Raw genomic sequence first — 25,674 nt, forward strand, 5'->3', positions numbered from 1 at the left:
GTACACAGAGTGCAATATTAAGATAAATATCACTTTTTTAACGTTTAAGTTAAAATAACTTTATATTAAAAAATATATGCATGTGCATCAGTATGTAAATAAGTATGCTTGATTGTTTAAAGATTTATTTTGTTTTTATTTATATACTAAAACTGTGTTTTTTTGTTCGTTGCCTCAGGGCAACACTGTGCAGTTAGACCGCTTTTGTTCAGGCAATAGCCTAGGGTTAGGAGGACCATATGGTGCATTCAAGTTTGTTTTTACAAGTTCGGAAAACTCAAAGAATGCGCATTATGTGTCATAATTTATGTTTCATTATTATTGTTGTTGTTGTTGTTGTTGTTATTATTATTATTATTATTATTATTATACTGCCACAGAGAATGATGGGAAATGTAGTTTGGTCACTCATGCCTATCAGCTCATAAAATGGCTAAATGAGTAGTGTTTTCTGGCAAACTTTATCTCTCTTCTTCATTAACAGTACACATAATATGTAGGCTACACAAACTAAATTGTACTGTCGCGTTTTTCAGAATTAAATTTATCATGATTGAAAACTATTTTCTTCCGCCATTGCTTCCCACTCGTAATTACGACTTTGTGGTGATGTTCGTGCATTCAACTCGTAATTACAATCTTTCTAACATGACTTGAATGCATCAATAGTCAATGATTTTGCATTTTATGGGTGAAAGGAACATGGTTAGGGCCATTCCTTCTGAGAGTGAGTATACGAGCTTGAGGAGAGTCAGGAAGAGTGGACCCCTGAATCAGGTTTGAGAGACAGTTAGGAGGTCAGGGGTCAGTCAGCAAAGTAACGTATGTGTGTGTGTGTGTATAGTGTTTGTTTGGTGTAAATGTTTAAATGAATATGAACATTTATACATGAGGTGTTATGGGGTGTTAGTTGTAATTAGTAGTAGTAGTTTTTTTGTTGTTGATTGTTTGATGTTTGTGATTGGTTGAAACCATTTGTGATTGATGTTTGAACTTTTTCGAATGCACATATTGCTTGTTTTCCCTATTCCACCTATGTAGAAAACCTTTGAATTTTAGTACCTTCGTAGCACATTTTATGATGGATATATTATCAGGGACCCCCAAGCTCCCAAAAAACGGGGTGAAAGATTTTTTTCCCCAAAAAACAAAAAGTCATGCCATACAGGGTTAAAGGGTTTTCACACAAAAAAATCTTCTAGTTATAGTTACTTGCGTAGCTGTCAATGGGGGGACAGAAATCTCTCAGATTTCATCAAAAAGATCTTCATTTGTGTTCCGAAGATGAACGAAATTTTTGAAACATTTTTGGATGAACTAACCAGCCTTGGAAAAACACTATTTTTATTGAAATGTAAATTCCAGCTTGGCAGGTGGTTTGAGTGAGACAGATTTGTCGGCAAAAGAAGATAAAAAAGAAAAAAAGTCTGTTGTTTGTTTTATCTTAAATTCTTTATTCAATGCGATCTATTAAAACAGTGCCTTTTCGCTAAACATTTAGTTGGCATGAGGTAGGATTTAAAATGTCTTAAAATCTGTGAGCACTAAGATGTGTTTTCTGCATTGTCAATGGAAAGATCAATCAAGCTAACATTCTTAATCTAGTAAATATTAAGTCCTTTGAATAATTTTGGTTGTCCAGTGTTGATGATATCGCACGATTGCTTTGTCTTGCTAATATATTTTACAGTCTGAAGTCTAAGATTAAACTTTGCTGTCAGGATGAAGTGTTTTCTTGGGTCTTCCCATGACAGTGTCTTCCTGAGAGAGATGCTGAATCCACCACACCTCTCTCACTCTCTTCTTCTTCCCTGTCCCTTCTTTTCTCTCTCCTCTTCCTTTTAACAGTTTCTGAAGGCCCTTCCCAGGGCACCCCACCTAAGAGAGATAGGGTAATAATTTTTCATCAGAAATGGCTTATACTCTATGTAACTACAAGTCCTGCCACCAGGTGTCAATACAACAGCATCAAATGTGGTTGTCATGTTCAAGAAAACGTCACAAGTATTCTCAGGCTTAAAAAAATGATCACAGTTATGATAGCATACAGAGGCGAATCAAGGTTAGTTATGGTACCCACTGTGTCTACCACATGGCAAAGAGGAGGGACGGAAGTCTTCCAAAAGTTCCTCGCTTCTGAATCCGGTTGGAATGGGGAATGGAAAGGAGGAGTAAAATTAATCCCATTCATTTAATATTGGATATTACCCATGTAACCTATATTTTCTTACCTATCTGAGGAACTTTGTCTTAGCATGTTTTCTGACCAGGAACTGTGTTTGACTTTCTGGGGAGAAAACATAACAACTGATTTTCATAATAACAGTAAGTTTGAATTCACTTAGGCCTACTAATTACCGAGGATCATGCACTTAACAAAAGTAACATTCATTTCATAATTTGGATACTAACCACAAAGTGGTTTAAAAACAACACATTGACAGACAGACAGACAGACAGACAGACAGACAGACAACCCACCAAACTGGACTGACTGACCCGTGTGCCTGTGCCAAAAGATCTGGAGGGTGGTTTGGGAGAGGGACACGGGGAAAGTGAATTTCTTTTGGGAGGAAGGGGAGGAGGTAACTGACTGGAACGGGGAACTTGATACTCCTCCTGTGATATCTGTAATAGTGAGAGAGGAATGAGATTAACCAACCATTAAAGTCGAAGTAAATTAAAGAAATGCAGACTCAAGAAAGTAGATAAACCTACACTTACATTTGCATTTATTGTCTAAGCAGACATTTTCTTAGCAAAGCAACTTGATATATGATACAATACATTTTGGAATTACTGACAAATATCAGAACAGAAACTTGAGAATGCTTGATAAGAGGGTCTAAGGTTGTACCGATAGAATTCTAGCAATTAGGGATAAGTCAATATTTTTAAATCATGGCCACTAACCAATAAATGCCCAATTTTTAAATTCTATATTATTTGTCTAAATGAATTAATCAAAATAAAATGTTAAAATAAAATGTTTATCAGGTACACCTGTTCAGCTGTTAATTAACGCACATAAGCCAATCACATGGCAGCAACTCATTGCATTTAGGCTACGTTTACACGTGGATGGCTAAACGGACATTTCAGCCCTCTTCGTTTTCAACAATAACATTGTGCACACGAACCCGTGTATATGCTGTCAAGAGCATGCCAAACTTGTAGGTGGCAGTGTAACGAGAAGCTCAAGCCCACATTAGCCAATCAGTATCCCGAAAATAGTCACATTCTGTGACGTTGCTGCCTAAAACTCAGTTTTTCTCAGTTTACATGCAAACGTGCAAACGAAGCTTTCCAAAATCTCCACTCTGGCCGGAGTTTTTTTTTTTTAGTCATAGGGTGCGTCTCAATCAGCTCCCTAGTTCAGTATCAGGGCACTGATCAGGGAGTTGGCCATTATAAGGGCTGTCTCAATCGTAAAAAAAATCCAGTGCAGTGGAATGTTCGCTCCCTAAAAAAATCCCACAATGTACTGCAAAAACCTGGGAGCATTGATGCTCACTATGTGCCCTTACCGTAAATCATTCTGTAGCCAACTCACTACATATAATGACGTGTGATAGAAGATTTGAAAACTCTTTTTTTTTTATATGTCAGCATAAACACACATCGCTAGACAGATAGGAAATTGAGTAATCGCAGTCCCAATCTGTAGTGAGCCAGGGTCCTTACCAGTGCCCGGATTCATACACGATATACTGATTTACGAGCTCGGGAGCTAAGGAGCCTATTTGAGATGCACTTATGGTCAAGAAAATCTGAGTCAAGTTCAAACTGAGCATCAGAATGGGGAAGAAAGGTGATTTAAGTGACTTTGGACATGGCAAGGTTATTGGTGCCAGACGGGCTGGTCTGATTATTTCAGAAACTGCTGATCTACTGGGATTTTCACGCACAACCATCTCTAGGGTGTATAGAGAATGGTCAGAAAAAGAGAAAATATCCAGTGAGCGGCAGTTCTGTGGGCAAAATTGCCTTGTTGATTCCAGAGGTCAGAGGAGAATGGCCAGGCTGGTTCAAGCTGATAGAAAGGCAACAGAAACTCAAATAACCATTCGTTACCACTGAGGTCTGCAGAAGAGCATCTCTGAACGCACAACACTTCAGAACTTGAAGCAGATGGGCTACTGCAACAGATGACACACCAGTGCCACTGACAGCTAAGAACAGGAAACCAAGGCTACAATCCACACAGGCTCACCAAAATTGGGCAATAGAAAATTGGAAAAAAGTTGCATGATCTGATGAGTCTTGATTTCTGCAGTTGCAGATAGATAGTGTCAGAATTTGGCATAGACAACATGGATCTATCCTGCCTTGTATCAACGGTTCAGGCTTCTGGTGGTGGTGTAATAGTGTGAGGGTATTTTCTTGGCACACTTTGGGCCCCTTAGTACCAATTGAGCATTGATTAAACGCCACAGCCAACCTGAGAATTGTTTCTGACCATGTTCATCCCTTTATGACCACAGCTACTTCCAGCATGTCACAAACCTCAAATCATCTCAAACTGGTTTTTTGAACATGACAGTGAGTTCACTATACTCAAATGGCCTCCACAGTCACAAGATCTCAATCCAATAGAGCACCTTTAGGGTGTGGTGGAATGGGAGATTCACATCATGGATTTACAGCTGACAAATCTGCAGCAACTGTGTGATGCTATCATGTCAATATGGACCAAAATCTCTGAGGAATGTTTCCAAGAACTTTGTTGAATCTATGCCATGAAGAATTAAGTCAGTTCTGAAGGAAAATGGGGGTCCAACCCGATACTAGCAAGTTGTACCTATAATAAAGTGGCCGATGAGTGTAACTTTAGGCATCAAAAAATGTATGAAAACGGATATTCATTTTGATAGTGTACTGTGGATTTCTAGTTTAATCACCATAGCCATTACACTGCTGTATATTTATATAATTAGAGTACCTGTTTGTTTAATGTAATTGCATTTTGATTGAAATGACAGTGTGAGGTCTACAATGTGAGGTGTGAAAGCGGTTGATAATACAAAAATGCAAACAATGCACAATGAATATTTAAGAACACATGAGTAAACATATAAGGGTAAAATCTGTTGAAATATTCAATGAACTTGATTGTGGGTTTCAGATTGGCAGCCAAAATTATGCACTCTCACCTTTTTCATACAAGCCAGTTTTTTCATTACCAGCTCCACATCCTCATGATCCTCCTCCTCATCTTCATCTTCATCGTCTTCCTCATTCCCCTCTGGCCTCCTGTCTCTCACTGGCAGGTAGGGCTCAATGAGGATGGACTCCGTGCCTCTGATATCACAGCGGCAGTAGGGGCATGTGTGTCCATCTGACTTCTGCATATTAGAGGGAGTGACACTACTTTCGAAACTCAGTTTCACTTATCTAATGCATAAAGCACCAAAACTATGGACTCTAGTTCTTAGTTACCAAAAACATCATACCACAAGAAAGCTTATATCTTGGCATCTTATGAGAATGAGTTGCACTACTCTTTGAATGTGTTGCATTAATTCTAGAGCTGCAGAAATGCATCACATCCTCTCATTCTCTTAGGTAAATGTTATCTCACCATGCAATGATGTGTGACTGTGAACTTGAGAGAAGTGGAAAATCAGTCACACACGCACACATGCTTGATCAAACACAGGCAGGAAGCTTGAGCCAAAAAGTCAGGTCATGCTGCATGACGCTGTGGCAAACACTATAATTCATGCAGTACTGCTTTCTGAATGACTTTGCTTTTTGCAAGTATTTAATTATCAGTTTATGTTAATGGTCTATTGATATTAAAAGAATTACACTCCAAGGAGTTCTATTTTTAATGTTTATATTTACACCAACAAGACGAACCACAATCATGTTATCATGTAGCGGGTGATTGTGGGTTTTTGGGTGTTACCTCACCATAATTGCTCATGAGTGTGAATCCAAGTGTTAATGGGAGATGTAAAGGTTTGAGCACAATAAGAATATAATTTACCTGCCAGCCAGTCAAGCAGGGCTGACACAGCAGATGCCCACATGGCTGAATGCGAGTGTCCTTGTCTCGTTCTGTGCAGATTTTGCAGAGTTGAAATGTGCTGCCAATCTCACAGTATAATTCATACTGCTCCTGAAGACAGAAAGTGAACAAATGAAGGAGACAAAAAAAGTCCATCTTGCATTAGAGACAAAATGGACTTGCATTCAACGAGCAAATCAGAAATAAATTTGAAACTCTCATTTATTAACTCTCAGTTACCTCTGTGACTTTGACTCGACCCTTGTGAGCCGGACTGCACAGGCTGGTGAGATCAGGGTTCACGTCGCGCCCATCAGGGTATAAGTAGCTGCAGATGGAAGTATTTCAGGTTATGTTAGCATTATGGTGACAGCTTTTTTGCAGTGTGTAATTTTTTTTCTAAAATGATACACACCAGCCCTCCCTGAAACCTTGTATGAGTGCTTGGTAGAGAGGTGTATTCTGGGGAATGGTTTGCACAATGCTGCCATCACTGGTCACATGACCAATCGCCCACTGACCCATTTGTGTGCAACTGAGACGAAAGATGTAGCTGTGGATGCACAGAGAGAGCCAGTAAGAGATTAGATCTAAACCATACTAAGTCTAACGTTAAACCTATATAAGCATCCTATAATAAATACTTGTCTGCTGCATGTCTCACCTGCCAGGACGATGTCTATAGTGCTCCAGTCGGACCCTGACCTGGTCGTAGGTGAGAAATGCCATGTATCCAGGGTGAGTTACAGCTAAATGATTCCAGTTCCTTAACAGAGTTGACCAGGGCTAAAGGGAGAATACAAGATTAGCTTTTTGTTTTGAAGTGATTACAACATGATGAAGAAAATGACAAAGGACCAAAATACAAACAAACTTTTTATTATAAATATATTTTTATAAACTGTTTTGTTTTCTATTCAATTTCTATGGGATTTTCCCATTTTGGATTAAACATAAAATATATATCAAAATTAAATAGATAAAATTGGAGCTTCACAAATCAATATGTGTAATAAAATGTTGTAGAAAGGGTCCAAATAATGTTAGTTTTTTTTAAGGAATTTGTAAATAATTTGAATGTGTAACAAAGATATAAATATTGTTTTTGGTCATTAAAATGAGTACTTTTTTTTTTTTTACTACAGTAAAACTAATATCAATATAATATTTTATGTAAATGACAAGACTTTTGAATAATTTAAATTGTTAGATAAACCCATGAAGATCAAAATCACAGCCAAATGGTCAAACAGGCCAAAATGGCCATTTGATGTGGTTAAAATTATCTACTTTTCATGCCAGATTTATTTTGTAGGATTTAGTTTATCAAACATATCTAATAAGTCTCACAACAAACTATTCATTGAATGTGCCTGTTATTTTTAAAATCTCCTTAGAAGTTCTCAAGCTCAGGATACCTGAAAAAGCCTGGTGAAAATATCAAACTCAAAGATGGATATGTGATCGTTACAAGTGAGATCAACTGTGGACTTCAAAGCCATGGACTCCATTCCCTCTTCGAAGTAATGAACCCTCCTCAGCTGCTGTTTAAAAATGTTCCATTGCACTATACACCTGAATGATAGAGAGAGAGTGAGAGAGAGAGTGTGAGAGAGAGAGAGAGGGGGGGGGGGGGGGGGAGGGGGGGGGGGGGGTGATTGTCCAAAAATGGATGCATATGGTTTAAAAGTCTTTAATACACATTCAGTCAATTATTTTTGTCATACTTGTGTCCAAAAGCCTTCCTCCAGAAATCTTTGGCCTCTGTCTTTGTAACCCTATAAGTATCACCCTGAAATCGTCCCCCAGGAAATATATTTCGTAGTTCATTCAACATGTGGCTGAACAGAAGTGACAACTTAGTAAGATTTCTCCTGAAAGATAAAGCAAATTAAAACATAAGATTAAAAAATACATAAAACTTTATAATAACTTTCATTAATAAATGTTGATTGATTAACCGATCATTATTTAATGTAAATGCTTACAAATGTCAATAAACTTTCAATTAATTTGATCATGCACTTCTTGAAAATCTATAAGTGTCATTAAACTTCATATTACCTAATGCTCTTTTTTCACATTCACAAATGTACAAATGCAAAAAGGCGTTTGGTATTTTCAACAGTCAATTTAACAATAATTCAAAAAAAAGATTGTTAGGTACAATGTACTTTGTGTTCATGATCAAAGTGCAAAACACTTTAGCTGCTATTGAGGTGGGATACGGGTAAGATTAGGGTCAGGTTTGGTGGTACAGTTAAAGTCTTTGTACAGGCGTCAGCAGTGTCAGCAGTGTACAGGTGTCAGTCTGATTACTAAAAGGGAACATGGTTTATATTACTGTTACAAGATGGTTGCAAAAGAGATGAAACAGGATCCAAATTCAGCAGCTTTATTCAAAAACAAACTCAAAACTTCACAAAACAGATTCTCGGAAACAGGAACAGAACAACCAACTAAATGCAACTGTCACAGTTCATGAATTCACTGACTCTTTCTCTCTCTGTGTGTGTGTGTGTGTGTGTGTGTGTGTGTGTGTGTGTGTGTGTGATGTGTGCCCTTGTTTATATTACATTGTGGGGACCAAATGTCCCCATAAGAATAGTAAAACCTGATATCACCTACATTGTGGGGACCAGCCAGCGGTCCCCACTTTTCAAAAGGCTTATAAATCACACAGGATGAGTTGTTTTGAGAAAGTAAAAATGCAGAATGTTTCCTGTGATGGGTAGGTTTAGGGGCAGGGGCAGTGTAAGGGGATAGAATGTACAGTTTGTACGGTATAAAAACCATTACGTCTATGGAGAGTCCCCACAAAGATAGTGAACCAGACATGTGTGTGTGTGTGTGTGTGTGTGTGTGTGGGTGTGGCCGCTGATCAGATCGTTAGCGCCAGCTGCGCTGATCAGCCCTGCTATTTAATGTCCTCATCATTCGCATTGTGTTTGTCAGCTCGATTGGAGTTCCCGGTGTTTGTGTCCTGGTCCTGGTTGTCTCAGTGGTCCCTGTGTTTCGTGTCTGGATAATGAATTTTGTCTTCCTGGTCGTTCTTCCTCGTTGTCTACGGAGGATTGGGTTGCCCATTCGCGTCTATGCGCTGCGAAGAGAGACTGTTCCCGGGCACCTCTGTTTATCTGACCCACGCCATCTATTCTGATGATCTACACACCTTATTACATGTACAAATCCTCAAACCTTTTCGAGTTTGACAAAGGCATGGTTACTGTCACAACAAAATTGTACACATTTATGAAGTGTGTGTGTGTGTGTGTGTGTGTGTGTGTGTGTGTGTGTGTTGGTTTAAGGAAGGGGGAACAATTGAGCATATGATAGTTTTAATTGAAAATTAAGTGTGACTGTAGTTGTAAAATTGTATATTTTAATGTTTTGTATTTTACTTTTATGAAATTTTGTCCTATTGTCTTATTGATCTGCCAAGGGACTACGGGCGGAAAATAGCACTTGTGCTATAACCTGGCACAATGCATCTCTCCTTGTTTTGACACAAGGTTAATGTTAATTTGTGCATTGTCCCTGTTTAAATAAAAAGAAACTAAAAAAAAATCTCCTTTAATAAATACTGTTGTTTTCACACTCGCTACTGAATCCTCTTTCATTCATCCTGACAGAACGATCTGACCATCAATGGATTCAGCGAGTGCATCTGATCTGAGAGAGTTTCCTCCCACTCCACCGAACAGCAATCATCAGCATGAGCCGTGCCCACCCACTCCTGAAGCATACTCTGGTGAGTCTAACTTCTGTAGAGCATTTCTAACCAAATGTTCGTTGTTCTTTTCTCTTCACCCCTGACGTTTTCCACGGAACTGTCTAAGGTGGCATTGGTTATGACATTGCTGTCATGCGCATGGCTCAATGGGGAACGGGAGTGTGGGAGAACCAACATCCGTGCTGTTCCTCGTTCCAAGCGTTCTCTCCGAGGAGATGAGGCAGGTCTTTGATCGCGTGGTAGCGGGGCGCGAGGCGGCCCGTCTGCTCGCCGATCTGCGTCAGGATAACAGACCCGTCTCTGACTATTCCATCGAGTTTCGGACATTGGCAGCAGAGTGCAAATGGAACAAGGAGGCGCAGTGGGACATGTTCCTGCATGGGTTGGCTGACCGTATTCAGAAGGAGATTTTCACACTGGAACTCCCCACAGATCTCGACGGACTTATTGAACTGGCACTGCTTGTGGACGCACGACTATAGCGATGGGAGCAGTGAGCACGCCAGACTTTGGTTTCCGAGAACCCCGAGTATTCCAGGTCCACCGTCAGTAATACGGTCAGCCCCGCCATGGAGCATGAATCCATGCAGAAATCCTCATCTTCGACTCTCCTCCCGGTAAGACTGGCCTTGTTGGATTCGGGAGCTGAAGGTAACTTCATGGACCAAACACTAGCACACAACCTTCAGATCCCTATCATTCCCCTCACTCCCAGGATTTCTGTCAGTGCACTTAACGGACAACAACTTCGTGACATATCATTCACCACCGTTCTCATAACCCTCATCACATCAAGGAACCACATGGAGGAGTTGTCCTTTATGCTTATGGACTCTCCGCTGGTCCCCATCGTCCTAGGTCATCCCTGGTTGGTGCAGCACAATCCCAGTGTTGACTGGGGCCATAGCTCCATTTCGGCCTGGAGCAATCAGTGCTATGCCTGTAGTCTTGTGTCTGCCTGTTCGTCTGTGTCTTGTTCTGTGTTGCAGCATGAGTCTGTGATTTTGTCAAACGTGCCCGAGGAGTACCTCGACCTGAAGGAAGTGTTCAGTAAGTCCCGGGCTGCTTCTCTTCCTCCGCATCGTCCCTATGACTGTGCTATAGATCTACTAGTCAAGTCAAGTCAAGTCACCTTCATTTATATAGCACTTTTAACAACATAGATTGTTTCAAAGCAGCTTTACAGTGATAATAGGAAATTAAAGTAACATAGATTGTTTTGGCTTTACAGCAGCTCTAGAATAAAGTTGTTGTCCAGCTAAAGTTAGTTTTGATTGATTCACTTCTGTCGCAACGATCATTAGTTATTAACTTAGGGGCTGCAACACGACACCTTTCTAACAGAAAACCCTTAAGTTCTCTCTGGGCAAACTTTAAAAACGTGAACCAGTGAGAACGCTGATGGCGCTTTAGTATGCGCATTTGAATATATATGAGTGCAGGCATGTAGTCCTTCTACAAACCAACCCTCAACAAACTACTTGTCAGGCCTTAAAATTTATAATACAGAATGTTTATCGCTTCTGCGTAGTCATGTGAACCGGAATTATCCCGACAATATTTTATCTGTACAGAGGTAAAGGGAAGGGAAGAAGGCCACAGGGGAGAGACTAGTTGACACTTCAGGACTGCGTTGTCATCGTGTCCAGGCACAGGTGCTTCATCAGATCTGGATATGGCCTGGATCTGGCGGACTGTGGTAAACCTCGGGATATAGAAGTCTATAATGTGTTATGTGTATGCTAGTTCAAAGAGATGTGTTTTTTAGTCTAGATTTGAACTGACAGAGTGTGTCTGTTTCTCGGACAATGTTAGGAAGACTGTCCCAAAGTTTTGGTGCTAAAAAGGAAAAAGATCTACCACTAGCAGTCGATTTTGATATTCTAGGTATTATCAACTGGCCGGAATTTTGAGATCGCAATAGACGTGAAGGACTATAATGCGTTAATTGCTTGCTCAAGTACTGCCGAGCTAAACCATTTAGTGCTTTGTAAGTAATCAGCAATATTTAAAAATGTATACTATGTTTAATTGGGAGCCAATGCAGTGTTGACAGAACGGGGCTAATATGGTCATACTTCCTGGTTCTTGTAAGACCTCTAGCTGTTGCGTTTTGGACCAGCTGTAGTTTGTATTGTAATAGCATTACAATAATCTAGCCTTGATGTCATGAACGCATGAACTAATTGTTCCGCATTTGTCAATGAGAGCATATGGCGTAATTTAGATATATTTTTAAGATGGAAAAATGCGGTTTTACAGATACTAGACACGTGACTTTCAAATGAAAGATTGGTATCAAAGAGCACACCCAGGTTCCTAACGACGACGAAGACTTGACAGAGCAGCCATCAAGTGTTAGACAGTATTCTAGGTTATTACGTGAGGAAGTTTTTTGTCCAATAATTAGAATCTCTGTTTTTTCTACCAGATATGTCTCCGCCTAAGGGCAAGTTATACTCGCTTTCTGCTCCAGAAAGGGAGGCCATGGAGAAATACATTTCTGATTCTTTAGCAGCCGGGCTCATTCGTCCTTCCTCTTCTCCTGCTGGGGCGGGGTTCTTTTTCGTGGAGAAGGATGGTTCCCTGCGACCGTGTATTGACCACCGAGGGTTGAACAACATCACGGTAAAGAATACTTATCCTTTGCCGTTGATGTCTTCGGCCTTCGAGCGGTTGCAGGGAGCATCTGTCTTCACAAAATTGGACCTGCGTAACGCTTATCATTTGGTTCGCATAAGGGAGGGGGATGAGTGGAAAACCACGCTTATTACCCCCAGGGGGCACTTTGAATATTTGGTTATGCCTTTTGGCCTGTCAAACTCCCTGCGTTTTTTCAAGCACTCGTTAATGACGTGCTGAGAGACATGATTGACCAGTTCATATATGTCTACCTGGATGACATATTGATAGTTTCTTCGTCTCCAGAAACATGTTCAGCACGTCAGGAGAGTGCTCCAGAGGCTGCTAGAGAATGGGCTTTTTGTCAAGGTGGAGAAATTCGCTTTTCATGCACAGTCTGTTCCTTTCTTAGATTACATTGTCTTGTCCGAGGGAGTGCGCATGTACCCAGACAAGATTAAGGCTGTGGTGGATTGGTCAGACAAGATTAACCCTTTAACTGTCACCCCCCCTTTTTTCGCATAGACAAAAAAATCACTATACAAACTTAAATGGTTGTAATTCAAGAATGCTTTGGAATATAGACATATGGTTGGTCTTGTTTTTAAGAAGACATTTGCCAGATTATTGTAGAAGTGAAATAAATTATGAAAGTGAAATAGAAAAAAAGTTATATAAGTTTGAGTTTATGAAAATATAGAATGTAAAAATATAATTATTTATATTTTATATAAAATATATATATTACAAAATATATTTTACTCTAAAACTGCTAGAAAATTAAAGCCAAAAATATAAACAAGTTGTGTTTCAAATTTTAGGTTGATATCTCAAAAAATGAGCTTTCAGTGAGATTTTATTTGGGCGCAGTACCAAACTTTTTCACTAGATGGACAGCCAGCTTCCTTACTGACCATATAAGGGCGTCTCCATTTTCATATATGTTTTGAGTGATCTGAACCATATATTCCCATAATTTCATACAATTTATGAAGGATACATCCTATTCAGAAATAGTGTGGGTGTTTTGGCAGTATTTGATTTGATTTCAACCTTTAATAAACATAAAAAGAGCACATGTGCGCTATAGCTCGCTGCGTGCCCCATCACAAATCGAGAATCCATAATATTTTTCTTTATATTCTAAACATTTTCAGACCTTTTTTTCTCATAAAATTTAATTGGTGTTATCTTTTGAACTCTTGGCATGAAAACAAACTGAGGTTTCTTCCAATCTTTCATGATTTTTCATGTTTATTTCTATTTCAAAATAAAGGCCTAAACACGCCTAATGAATATGAAATATTCTTGTTGCAAATTGATAAATTACTGCTCCTCTGTAATTTATTTTAAAAAACAGCCACCAAATATGAAAACTAGAGATTGTAAGCTTTCAAATGATATATAGTTTGTCAATATTACTTTAGGTTTTTACTAAGATATTACTGTTTTAAATATATATGGGCAAACGTCCCACCTGTGGGACGGTGACAGTTAAGAGCTGTGGTGGATTGGCCATACCCAGATTCCCGTAAGGCCCTACAAAGGTTTCTGGGGTTCGCCAATTTTTACCGACGTTTTATTAGTAATTTCAGCCAACTAGCCACTCCTCTGATTGCCTTGACCACCACCAGGACGACGTTCAGGTGGTCTGGTGTAGTCGAAGCTGCATTTTCCAACCTTAAGAGCCACTTTGTTCAGCTCCCATTCTGATAGCCCCTGATCCATCACGTCAGTTCGTGGTGGAGGTCGACGCATCAGAAGTAGGGGTAGGGGCGGTTCCTTCCCAGCGCTCTTCCACGGATGACAAGATGCACCCTTGCACGTTTTTTTCCCATCGCTTGTTGTCCGCCGAACGTAACTATGACATTGGTAACAGAGAGTTGCAGGCAGTCAAGTTAGCTTTGGAGAAATGGTGTCATTGGTTAGAAGGGTCGGGGGTACCTTTTATCATCTGAAACGATCACAAGAACCTCGAATACATCTGATCCGCTAAACGACTCAACTCCAGGCAGGCTCAGTGGGCCCTTTTTTTCGGTCGTTTAGAGTTTTCTCTTTCGTACCGTCCGGGTTCTAAAAACATCAAACCCGATGCCTTGTCTCGCGTTTTTGACCATTCTGAACGCCCGCCCTCTCCCGAGTGTGTTATACCTGAGAGATGCATTGTCTCCACACTCACATGGGAGATCGAGTCTCCCAGCCTCTGCCTGGTTGCCCACCAAGTCGTTTGTTTGTGCTGGAGGAATTAAGGTCCAATGTTATTCGGTTGGGTCATTGTTCCAACGTGGCGTGTCAACCAGGAGTAAACCGGACCAGCTTTTTGGTTAAGCAACGATTCTGGTGGCCGATAATGGCTCGTGACATTCAGGCTTTTGTTTTGGCCTGTTCGGATTGTGCTTGCGGTAAGACTTCCAACCGACCCCCGGATGGGTTACTCCAAACGCTGTCGGTCCCTTCAAGACCCTGGTCCCATTTAGCACTCAATTTTATCACCGCCCTCCAAGGGGAAAGACGGTCGTTTTGACCGCAGTGGACCAGTTCTCGAAGGCGGCTCATTTTATCCCCTTGCCTAAATTACCATCTGCCAAGGAGACAGTGGGTGGCTGTCGTAGATCACGTCTTTCGCAGACATGGCCTCCCGATGGATGTGGTTTACGACAGGGGGCCCCAATTTGTGTCCAAATTCTGGAGAGAGTTTTGTAGATTACTGAGGGCAAGTGTCAGTCTGTCTTCTGGGTTTCATCCTCAGAGCAATGGCCAAACCGAGAGGGCCAACCAAGACTTGGAGAGAGTGTTGCAAAGTTTGGTATCCAAGAATTCTTCCTCCTGGAGCCAGCAGCTTTCATGGGTTGAGTACGCACATAACTCATTTTAGGTATCGTCCACCGGCCTCTCTCCATTTGAGTGTAGCTTAGGCTACCAGCCACCTATTTTTCTGAGTCTGGAATCAGAAGTCACAGTCCCCTCTGCTCATGCCTTCTTCCAGAGGTGCCGCCACATGGGGAGCAGAGCCCGTGAGATTCTCTTCCAGGTGCGAGCGGGCACTAAGGCTCAGGCCGATCGCCACCGGTCGAAACCTCCTGTTTACGTCATAGGTCAAAAGGTGTGGCTTTCATCCAAGAATATTCCTCTTCGCTCCGTATGTAACAAGTGTAACTCTCAAACTCATCGGCCCGTTCACTGTCACCAAAGTCCTTAGTCTGGTGACAGTTCGCCTCAAAATCCCTCCTGCGTACAGGAGAATTCATCCTGTCTTTCATGTCTCCAAATTAAAGCCAGTGTTTCATTCCCATATTAATCCCCCCCCACACACACACACCCCACCGCGACTCGTAGACGGGGAACCAACTTATTCGGTCAATCGGATTCTGGACTCGAGACAGAGGGGACGTGGATTTCTGTACCTGGTGGACTGGGAAGGTTACGTTCCGGAGGAGAGAAGTTGGGATCCTGCTAGGCCCTTATTGATGATTACAATCAACGGGTAAGTGCTCCTGGGTGGAGGGGTACTGTCACGGTTCATGAATTCACTGACTCTTTCTCTCTCTGTATGTGGGTGTGGGTGTGGCCGTTGATTGCCACTGATCAGATCGTTAGCGCCAGCTGCGGCTGACCAGCCCTGCTATTTAATGTCCTTGTCATTCGCCTTGTGTTTGTCAGATCGTTTGGAGTTCCCAGTGTTCGTGTCCTGGTCTTGGTTGTCTCAGTGGTCCCTGTGTTTCATGTCTGGATAATGAATTTTGTCTTCCTGGTCGTTCTTCCTTGTTGTCTACGGAGGATTGGGATGCCCATTCGCATCCCTGCGCTGCCAGGAGAGACTGTTCCCGGGCACCTCTGTTCATCTGACCCACGCCATCTATTCTGATTATCTCCTTTAATAAATACTGTTGTTTTCACACTCGCTACTGAATCCTCTTTAATTCATCCTGACAGCAACGTAGAACTGACAAAGAACTGAAAAAAGCACAAGACAGCAAACATAGGAACTAATGAGACTAATTAATGAGACACACCTGAACTGAAACTCAAATAAAATCAGTAACCATGGAAACATACAGACAGGGGGCGGAGAAAGACAGAACTGACAATGTGACAATTACATTGTTTTGATAAATGAACAAGTATTTTCTTGAAAAAATATATATTTGTTTTCTCCTGTTGATGAATGATTCAAGGAATATCCTGTTTAAGGATATAGTATACTAAGTGTTGAGGCAATAAAACATGTTTTGCACCCAAATTACAATTATGTGGTGTTATGTCTTTAGCAAGCATTTAGCTAAACTTAATGCTTTACATAAACGTTGTTACAGTAGCTAAAAATGCAATGCCCATATAGGTACTAAATGCTTAGTAAACATTTGTAAACATTTACAAATCGGGTACTGCAAAAACATGAACAAATAATTAATAAATAATTAATAAAATGATTAATAATTAATAAATTATTTGTTAAATAAATAAATAAAAATACACACCACAACAAAAGAAGACCCAATGTATGACCTATAGAGACTATGGTTAAAGGGATAGTTCACTTTGAAATTAAATTTTGGTATGTTTTAGCTTACCTGAAGGGCATCCAAGATGTAGGTGTCTTTTTTTCCGCAGTAGTTTCAATTTTGATATTTTTAGGTCAAACCGTTCTTGTCTGTTAGTCATATCATGCAGGTATATGGATACTGACTCAAAGAGCTTGCACAAAGTCCAAAATAAAACAGTTCCCCATCGTCCAAATTAAACAATTCCCCATCGTAAGTACACATTGATGGCCTAAGACACGAAACGAGCGGTTTGTGTGAGAAAACGAACAGTATTTATATAGTTTTTAGCTCTTATAACACAGCCGCGTCCAAATGATCTGAGGGCTCGGCGGGTATAGATATACTAGATGTCGCCTTGGCTACGGTTCCGTTCCAATGAACTGCAGTAGCGAAGGCGACATCTAGTGTATATATCTATACCTGCCCAAGGGCGGGTATAGATATATACACTAGATGTCGCTTGGCTACGGTTTCGTTCCAATGAACTGCAGTAACCAAGGCGACATAGTGTATATATCTATACCCGCCGAGCCCTCAGATCATTTGGACGCGGCTGTGTTATAAGAGCTAAAAACTATATAAATACTGTTCGTTTTCTCACACAAACCGCTCGTTTCGTGTCTTAGGCCATCAATGTGTACTTACGATGGGGAATTGTTTAATTTGGACGATGGGGAACTGTTTTATTTTGGACTTTGTGCAAGCTCTTTGAGTCAGTATCCATATACCTGCATGATATGACTAACAGACAAGAACGGTTTGACCTAAAAATATCAAAATTGAAACTACTGCGGAAAAAAAGACACCTACATCTTGGATGCCCTTCAGGTAAGCTAAAACACACCAACATTTAATTTCAAAGTGAACTATCCCTTTAAAGTTAATGAATATTATGTTAACATGAATAGTGTGTGAAGTGCTTAAAATTACAAATTAAATGAATTTGTTTATTAATAAAAAAAAATTCACAACATTTGTAAATGTAAAAATGTGCATTAGGTAATATATAAATAGAAGTTTAATGAGATTAGACAGCATTTTTATTTACATTAAATAACGATCTGCTAATGATGTAATCTTTAATAAGTTTATTTAAACATTAACAAGCATGTTATCGCATAGCTATGTGAATATATATTAACTAATGATCTGTTAAGCATTATATAAAGTTTGTTAATGATTTATTAATGATTTATTAATGAAAGTTAATATAAAGTGTTGCCAATAAATAAATATGAACACAAATATTTAGTGTATTGCACATGGTAAATAACATTTTTCTGTATATAAGGTTGACATAAATACTAATTGCACAGGAGAGCTGTGGTGCTTATTTACTCATTTTTGCAGATATGATGATTGTTGGTTGATATGTCATATAATCATGTCGACAAGTTTTTACACAACATATTCCTGTATGCACAAACAAACACCAAAAAAAAAAAAAAACTGTCATCAGCTCAACACACTATACTAGAAACAGGAAGTAGTACTTTGATACATCCTGTCCTGAGTGTGTGTGGTGAGAATGGTGACAGAATTTTCCATTACTAATTGATCAAAGAGGTTGTCATGGTAACGTCAGCATCCTCTACACAGCACAGCATAGATCGGCACCCTTCATCTGTTATACTTTTTTGTCCAAAAGGGTTAGGTTACCTGCTGTAGTAATGTTTGAAGAAAGTCTATTATAGTTTATAAAACTATAATTTATTATATTTATTAAGTTTTGTATACTTTTCATTGTAGTATAATAATGATTAGACAGAATCTTTAAATAATAAATCTTCTTGTAATTGACATTCATTGAGGCTATTTCTGTTTGACTGTGGATAATGTGGCTTAGTGTGTTGAAATGCATATGCATAAACGCTCTGGCCTGGGTCTTAAACTGGCCAACCATGGCTTGTATGCAACAGATTTTTCCACTCAGACAATATGACCACTTACTTTCTACTTTTATCTCTAGCTTAGCCACAAAGCACTCAGTGCACCGCTTCTTATAGGGTTGAACTTTCCTTCAGTCATGTTCTTAAAGTTTCCACCACACATACTGTCCTGTCCACTAACCATGTTGGCATGGTTTCAGTATTGTCAAGCAGTCACAAACTAGGTGAAATTAGCTAAATTTACCCACATGTACTGTAATAGGTGTGTGTGGTGATTCCGTTCCTTAGTAAATGAGTCAAATGAATTAGCATGCTTTGAGAAATGGAGTGTGAACTACTGTATCTATTTATGAAATATGTTAAACATTTGTGTCATAATCAATGTGTGTGTGTGTATTTAAAGTATGCATTATGCACAGTGTGTATTTTACATCCTGCTTTTGCCGAGTTAGACGCGTTCCTTCTTCAACATATTTCAAACCCCTAAACCTTACCCTAACCAGTTATCCCTAAAATCAGAGGGAGATGATAGGTGAATAACACTGAAGTAGAAGCACCTAACCCTAGTTGTAAGACTAAACTTGACATAAACTGTAAACTTGTTTCAGATCTGATTAGTTGATAGGAATGATTGAACATGTTGCACTTGGTGAAATCAGGTTCTGCTGCATGGCACAGTGGCACAGTTTCCTTTTAGATCGTGTTTTTCTACGCTAAATTTCTAGTTGTGACATGCTGTGTGAAACATTGATTAATTTGTAGGTCAAGCAAGACGTGTTCTGTTGCACTGGAAACCCGTATAAGTTGGCAAAACTCAAAAACAATTGTGGTAATCAGTTACATAAAATGTTTAAGTTAAGAAATTTAAGTAGGCCCTAAGCAAAACTGGCAGATTTTTATTTTGTACTCATACATTTTAACAGCTATTAACTTGAAAATTTTGCGTAAGCTAATTCATAACTTGAAAACATCTTGTAATCTCAACTTAAATATTTTTAGTAATGGAAACTTGGCTAGCTTTAACTAAAGCTAATTCAGAAAATGCTAACCTGGTTATTGGCAACACAATGCTATAGCATTAGCATAGCATAGCAATTTCTGAATGAGTACGGCAATATATAATATTGTTCTCAAACCAAGCTTGTGCACTCGTCACATGTATGCCCCCCCCCCCCCCCCCCCAAAAAAAAACACATAACAGAAAGTTTTCTAAATGAGCATAGCAAAACATTACACACTTCTAAATCTCCAACTTAACATTAATCTTGCACATACAAAAAACAATTATTTTAGCATTTACTATCATTTTCGAGTGTCAAGCCAAGGCCAAACATGCTGGGGAATAGAAATCCAAGCCCAGTTTCAGTTAAATGTAAGTTTGTATAAATTAAAAGAAACATCTTCATAAAACTCAAAACAATTAAACAATTCAGATTACTTAATGTGTCAGTTTTGTGAACTCAAAAGAAAAAGAAAGTTCTAAATACTCATAAAAGTTCATTTGATGGAACAATTTTTTTTAATTTAAGTTTTCCTTACTCAAACCAATTCATTATTTCAAGCATTAGGGTTTGCGGTTATAGGTCTCGTTATTTCACTTCACACAGAAGAGAAGAGAAAACTATTTGCAGACCTTGCGAACAAGCCATTTAGTTACTGTTACTTTAAGATAAATGAAGAGTAGACTGAATATCTATTGGGTCTATTTTAAGTTATTTAAACTTGATATATTATTAGAAGATTATATTTCACTCTCTCTTTTTGCCATGCATAAATAAATAAAAAAGAAGGAAGAAAAAAGTCAGGAAGTAAACAGAATGGCCACTGTAGTGCTGAAACAACATTAAACTGTTGGCTTCCATTGCTAGAGGGAAGTTTCCTCAATTTGCATGATAATGCTGCACTATACACACTGGTCATTAGTAGTCACAGCAGACCAGAAACTTGGTCAAGACTAAATAGGGACTGCAGTCTTTGGTTGCTTAAGATTGAAAATAAGCCATTTTGTTGCAGTCAGGTTGTTGGTAAGGTATACTAGGAAATTAGTTTCAACCCTCGCAAAACTGAAGCACATGACCCTCTCTTTATACGTGTATGGACATGTACGCATTTATATTTACATTCTTTTGCGGACATTTTTGCCAAGCATTGTACTTCTGTAGTATGCAGACATTTCACATTAATAATGTGGTAATTTTATTTGATGACTGATTAAAACACACACTGATTCATTTGAATGAGTTTTATATACTTTTTGTGTTTCTGCCTCTTCTTCACAGTGTTTATTGAAATGAGATGTTGAGAGGTTTAATCAGAGAAGAATTTCCCACATTTTATGCTTTATTTTTTTATTGCAAACTATATAAAACTATAACAAAAACTGAATTGCCATTCTATACTAAAGTACATATTTTGATTAAACTACCAAAAACAGGAATAATCTGCTTTACTATATACTTTCTGTCTGTTTTTGGAACTTTTAAAGGGGTCCTGTTATGCCCTTTTATGAAGTCTTGATTTTGTTTTTGGAGTGTACTAGAAAATGTTATCATACTTTTCAAAAAACACATTATTTTCCACATATTTTTCATTATTACAGCACCTCTCTCCCCAGTCTGGCTTGAACATGCTGATTTCGATTAAGCCCGTCCATCCGAAATACGAAATGTGCTGTGATTGGTTAGCTGGCCCAGTGTGTTGTGATTGGCAGAGCTTAACGCATGCTCGGGAAATGTCACGCCCCTTCAGAACCGCCTCTACTCAAATGTAAATAGGCCTATTAAGTATTAACAATGGCGTCAATTTCAAACCAATTTAAAGGGGGGGTACAATGGTGTTTCATGTATTCAGAGTTGTTTACAGTGTTAAAGAGATGGATTCTCATGCTTAACATGGCCAAAGTTTTTAAAAAATATTTTGGACGAATAACGGAGAATTTCTGTGCCGAAAATCTTACTTCCGGGTTGGTACAAGTTTCGGCTGTTTTTTTTCCGACCGTGGATCTAATGACGTAGACCAGAGTGGAACTCCTTATATGAGCATTTCTCCCGGAAAAGCGCGGCCGCGCACACGTCGACCAGAGGAGAGTGAGACCGCGCACATCAACGCGCTTCAACAGGAAATCATCGGCAGCGCTGCATAGTGTCTCCAAAGTGTGTTTTTGGATGTGAGGGAAAGCTTACCAAAGAACCCAGCGTTAGGAACAGTGGATGCTGTTTGTTCCCTGCATTTCGACGATGAATGTTTTATAAACAAAGCCCAGATCGACGGATTCTCTCTATGGCTCTTGTTTCGCCCACACGGCCCGCCTCCAGACGCTCGTTTTTTTCCAGAAAGACTCGGTACAGCCTATCTTTTCTGTTAGAAATATAATAAAACTGAAGACTTTTTGGAGATATGAAGGATGCAATACTACTCTATAGGTACTCAAGATTAACAGGAGATTGAGTGAAAATGAGCATTTCACCCCCCCTTTAAGCGTGATTCAGACCCTGAAAATGTTAACGAAAAAGAGGATCGTCCAGAACGGATTTCATGCACAGACTTTGCAGTCTGAGAGGTATGTGTTTTGTAATTTTATTATACATAATAGATACGATGTTATCCACCATTTAATCGTGAGATTTGTCGGAAAACTAAGGTAACTAATAGAAACAGTAATCGATCACAAAACTATGGTTCATTTTCCTAAGGAGAGGTCTTACAAAAGCGAGAGCCTACAAACGTTACAGAAAACCAGCTGTTCTCCGTAAAATGTGCAGCACACAGATTTAAACTTTTGGGTTTTAATATTCAGGAACAGTGTTTAAAATAAAATTGAACTACTCTAAGTTCATCAGCCTTAGAAAGGTCAAACTAATGAGTTTTGGAAATGTTGTGGAAAAAACAGTGCGACAACTCTGTCTTCTCTAATGTAGCTCAACCAGGCCTCGTCCCCTTTTTGTGTATTCTGTGGGTGGGGTTATTTAAATGAGTAACATTGTGACTTCACAAAGCCCAGTAAAATCGCATTGTAGTCCAAATTCAGTTTGTTGTAGGCTACTTCTTGAAAAGGAGATTATGTTAAATAAAATATCTCCCTTTGGCGTGGACTTTGTGGCTTTGTAACCTTGCAGTTCTTTTTTATGCTCAAACAGCAACATTAGGCTACACATTAGCCTAACTAAAGTTGAAAAAATAGAAAAACATAATAGGACCCCTTTAACATCATTTTGCCGACTTTGATGGTCTTTGAGATGTTTGAATGTGGACAACTGAAGAACACACATATTATGACCAGTGAGCAAAGTCTAAAAACTGCCCTCCAAATTGCTTGGCTTTGTCTTACCTGTAGCTTGATGTTTCTTCAAACATCTTCTCCTTGCCATCTTTAAACAGCAGCACAGCTCTATCTGTCTTGTCCAGCAAGTGGCGAATATGGATCCTAAGATAATCAACCTCGTCCCATCGGGGCACGGCCATCATTGATCCCCTGTAAGGAGCCCATACTTCTGTCAGGAGGGTGGCGGTCTCCGACACCAGCTCGGGCAGGTATGGCGGACTGTTTTTTAGACCCAGCCTGGGGTCGGTGCTCAGTTTATGCAGTTTCTCCAGTCTCTTGAAAACTTTATCAAGAACTTTGCGGTCCGCATTGGTGGGGGACTGAGACATGGATTGAGGAGCATCAAGAATTTGACTTCGGCCTGCAGGTCCTGAACGCCTAGCTGTTGCCATCATAGATGAGATGTATCCGATGAGCCACACGTGGAGTGTTAGTCAGCCTATGTTAATGTTCAGACATGTGTCTGAATCAACAGTTGTCTGAGATAGTGTTGAGTGTACTCACTTCCTTCACACAATTAAAGTGTATTTGATTCAGTTGTCCTTTTGTATGCATGATACAACAATTGATGATTAGTTGAGTCTATGGAGAGCATCGTTTTTAGCAGAGCTAGCATGAAAAGATGAAAACCTCTGAGGCTATGACTTATCAAACGGTTACACCATTATTCTCAGAAAAGAGATCTATTTTTATGAAATGAGAATTATCTGAAAACCACTTCCCTGATAACTCTTTGTCCTGTTATCATTGATTATGATATAATGATGAAACAGCAGTTTAAAAGCGGCTGTAATTGCGATGGTTTCTAAAATCAACTATCATCTTACCACAGCAAAACTTTGTTCAGTAATCCAGTTTAAAAATCTTGTATTGTCCATATCGAGGTCCACATGTCCGGTCAAGTGCGAAGAAGTGATGAGAGATGTTTGTCACCATTGCCAGTGTGAGGGCAGATGCCTTTCATAAGATACATTCTTTACGAGCAGAACAAGAAGAGCTCACTTATTCAAACAACACACCTGCAACACCTTACAAAAAGTATACAGGTTGGTGCCTATACGTCCTCAAAAAATGTGCTATTGCTCCATTTAAAAAAAACGCTCCAAAGTTTATGTGTCCTTTTGCCAGGTCTCCGTAACAAAGATGTTGCAAACAAGCTAAACGAAACCCTAAAACATGAATTCTTCAGATACTCATTTTTTGTTCTCAGATCTACCGGCCTCCTGCACCGTCACTCCACCCATAATGCCAGTCATTATCTCTCTCATCCATACGGTGTCTCTCAGTCTGTCTGAATGTATCTCTGTGTCCAAAACTTTGAAGAGGCACTTACACTCACATTGGTTTAGGACAGGAAATCAGCTGCAGACATTCACCTCTCTTTCTTTCTCCCTCTCTCTCTCTCTCTCTGATCAGTTTCCGGGTAGCTAGGAGGCAGACAAACAGGTTTGTTTTCTTTTGTGTCTGTGAGTGAGCTGTGCTGCATGGGCTGTGTGCAGTTGGGACGCTGTTTGAATTGTGACGTATTGGACAGACCATGTGTGTACAACTTCCTGAACACATAACAAAAGACTATAGAAAGAGGGAGAGATAGAGTTTCTGTGCTGTTGTAGGGCTGGCCTTAAAATTACATTGTCATTACATAAATTAATTAACATTAAAACTAATAGCCTACCATATTGATATGACTCTTCATGCTAAGCTGTTAATGCAATGCCTTTAGAATAACATAAAATAAAACTACATAAAGTAAGAAAAATTAAAATAATCAAAGACTAAACACATTCACACTGATAAAAAACAACAACAACAAAAAAAAAAACGATTTAGAGACTTTGATATTAATCTCATATGGACAGCTAGTATTAGCACACATTTTCTCAAGATTTAACTTGATTTAAACATGTGGCTCTTTGTGGCCCTCTAATGGACAAACATTTTATAACAAGCTTCGCTGACAATGCCAACTGTAACTTTTACCTTTTTAGTTTTTATTAATTAATTATTATTATTATTATTATTATTTACTTTTATATTCGGGTATCCCTTTATTTTTTCGTCAGGATTTCCCTGAATAATACATAGCCTATTAAATAGCTAATCATTACTCCGAATTTACATTTCTTTTGATTTTTTTTTTTTTATATTATATTCGAGCAACCAATTATTTTTCATAAGGATTTTCTTTGTGATTTTTTTTTTCCTGTTACGTTGCATAATCCATATAGCTCCGAAGCAAATTCTTTAGATGAAACGATATGTGTAGCCGCTTATTTGTGTTGCAAAGAGACACCAGGAGAGGGCACTGCTTCACAGCATTTCATCATCAACCAGATGACATGAATGACAAGAGTCTGACAACTTTTAAAAAATGTGCAAGATGCTTTTAGTGTTCCGAATTAACTCATGGGTAGCTTTGGCGATTTTGGTCCCTCTATGATACATAATTAACACTTGCATGAACAAATTGATTTAGCCTACTATTGATTGCATAATCCTGAATATGTAGCCTACTTAAAGGGATAGTTCACCCAAAAATGAACATTCTGCCA

The 25,674-nt window shown here is 39.2% G+C and overlaps 1 protein-coding gene across 5 annotated transcripts; it reads right to left on the reverse strand.

The window, feature by feature from the left end:
- Positions 1 to 1,329: 1,329 nt before the first annotated feature.
- cblc (Cbl proto-oncogene C, E3 ubiquitin protein ligase) lies at positions 1,330 to 24,656 on the reverse strand. Of its 5 annotated transcripts, none has more exons than XM_079894590.1 (12): positions 23,129 to 24,594; positions 7,741 to 7,887; positions 7,432 to 7,588; positions 6,678 to 6,799; positions 6,429 to 6,566; positions 6,254 to 6,341; positions 5,993 to 6,124; positions 5,154 to 5,345; positions 2,482 to 2,628; positions 2,232 to 2,287; positions 2,081 to 2,136; positions 1,330 to 1,878 (listed from the first exon to the last, which is right to left on the reverse strand). In XM_079894590.1, the coding sequence occupies exons 1-12, from the start codon at positions 23,515 to 23,517 to the stop codon at positions 1,718 to 1,720; spliced, it is 1,785 nt and encodes a 594-aa protein (XP_079750716.1). In that variant the 5' UTR covers positions 23,518 to 24,594; the 3' UTR covers positions 1,330 to 1,717. The 5 variants fall into 5 exon arrangements, 4 of the variants coding, with proteins under 4 accessions (XP_079750716.1, XP_079750718.1, XP_079750719.1 ...); XR_013823696.1 differs by having other exon boundaries at positions 1,442 to 1,878; positions 2,232 to 2,283; positions 2,500 to 2,628; positions 23,129 to 24,588; XM_079894592.1 differs by having other exon boundaries at positions 1,442 to 1,878; positions 2,500 to 2,628; positions 23,129 to 24,656.
- Positions 24,657 to 25,674: the final 1,018 nt, after the last annotated feature.

This window comes from Squalius cephalus (assembly GCF_949319135.1).
Source record: "Squalius cephalus genome assembly, chromosome: 15".
In the NCBI taxonomy this organism is placed as follows: domain Eukaryota; kingdom Metazoa; phylum Chordata; class Actinopteri; order Cypriniformes; family Leuciscidae; genus Squalius; species Squalius cephalus.

What these genes read in the sequence shown, in the direction of transcription:
- cblc (XM_079894590.1), bottom strand. Translation starts at nt 23,517, where the DNA reads ATGATGGCAACAGCTAGGCGTTCAGGACCTGCAGGCCGAAGTCAAATT. An exon ending in GAAGAAACATCAAGCTACAG is followed by an intron (nt 7,888 to 23,128) that starts GTAAGACAAAGC and finishes TTTATCTTTCAG; the next exon opens with GAGAAATCTTACTAAGTTGT. An exon ending in TTTTCACCAGGCTTTTTCAG is followed by an intron (nt 6,800 to 7,431) that starts GTATCCTGAGCT and finishes TTCTCCCTTTAG; the next exon opens with CCCTGGTCAACTCTGTTAAG.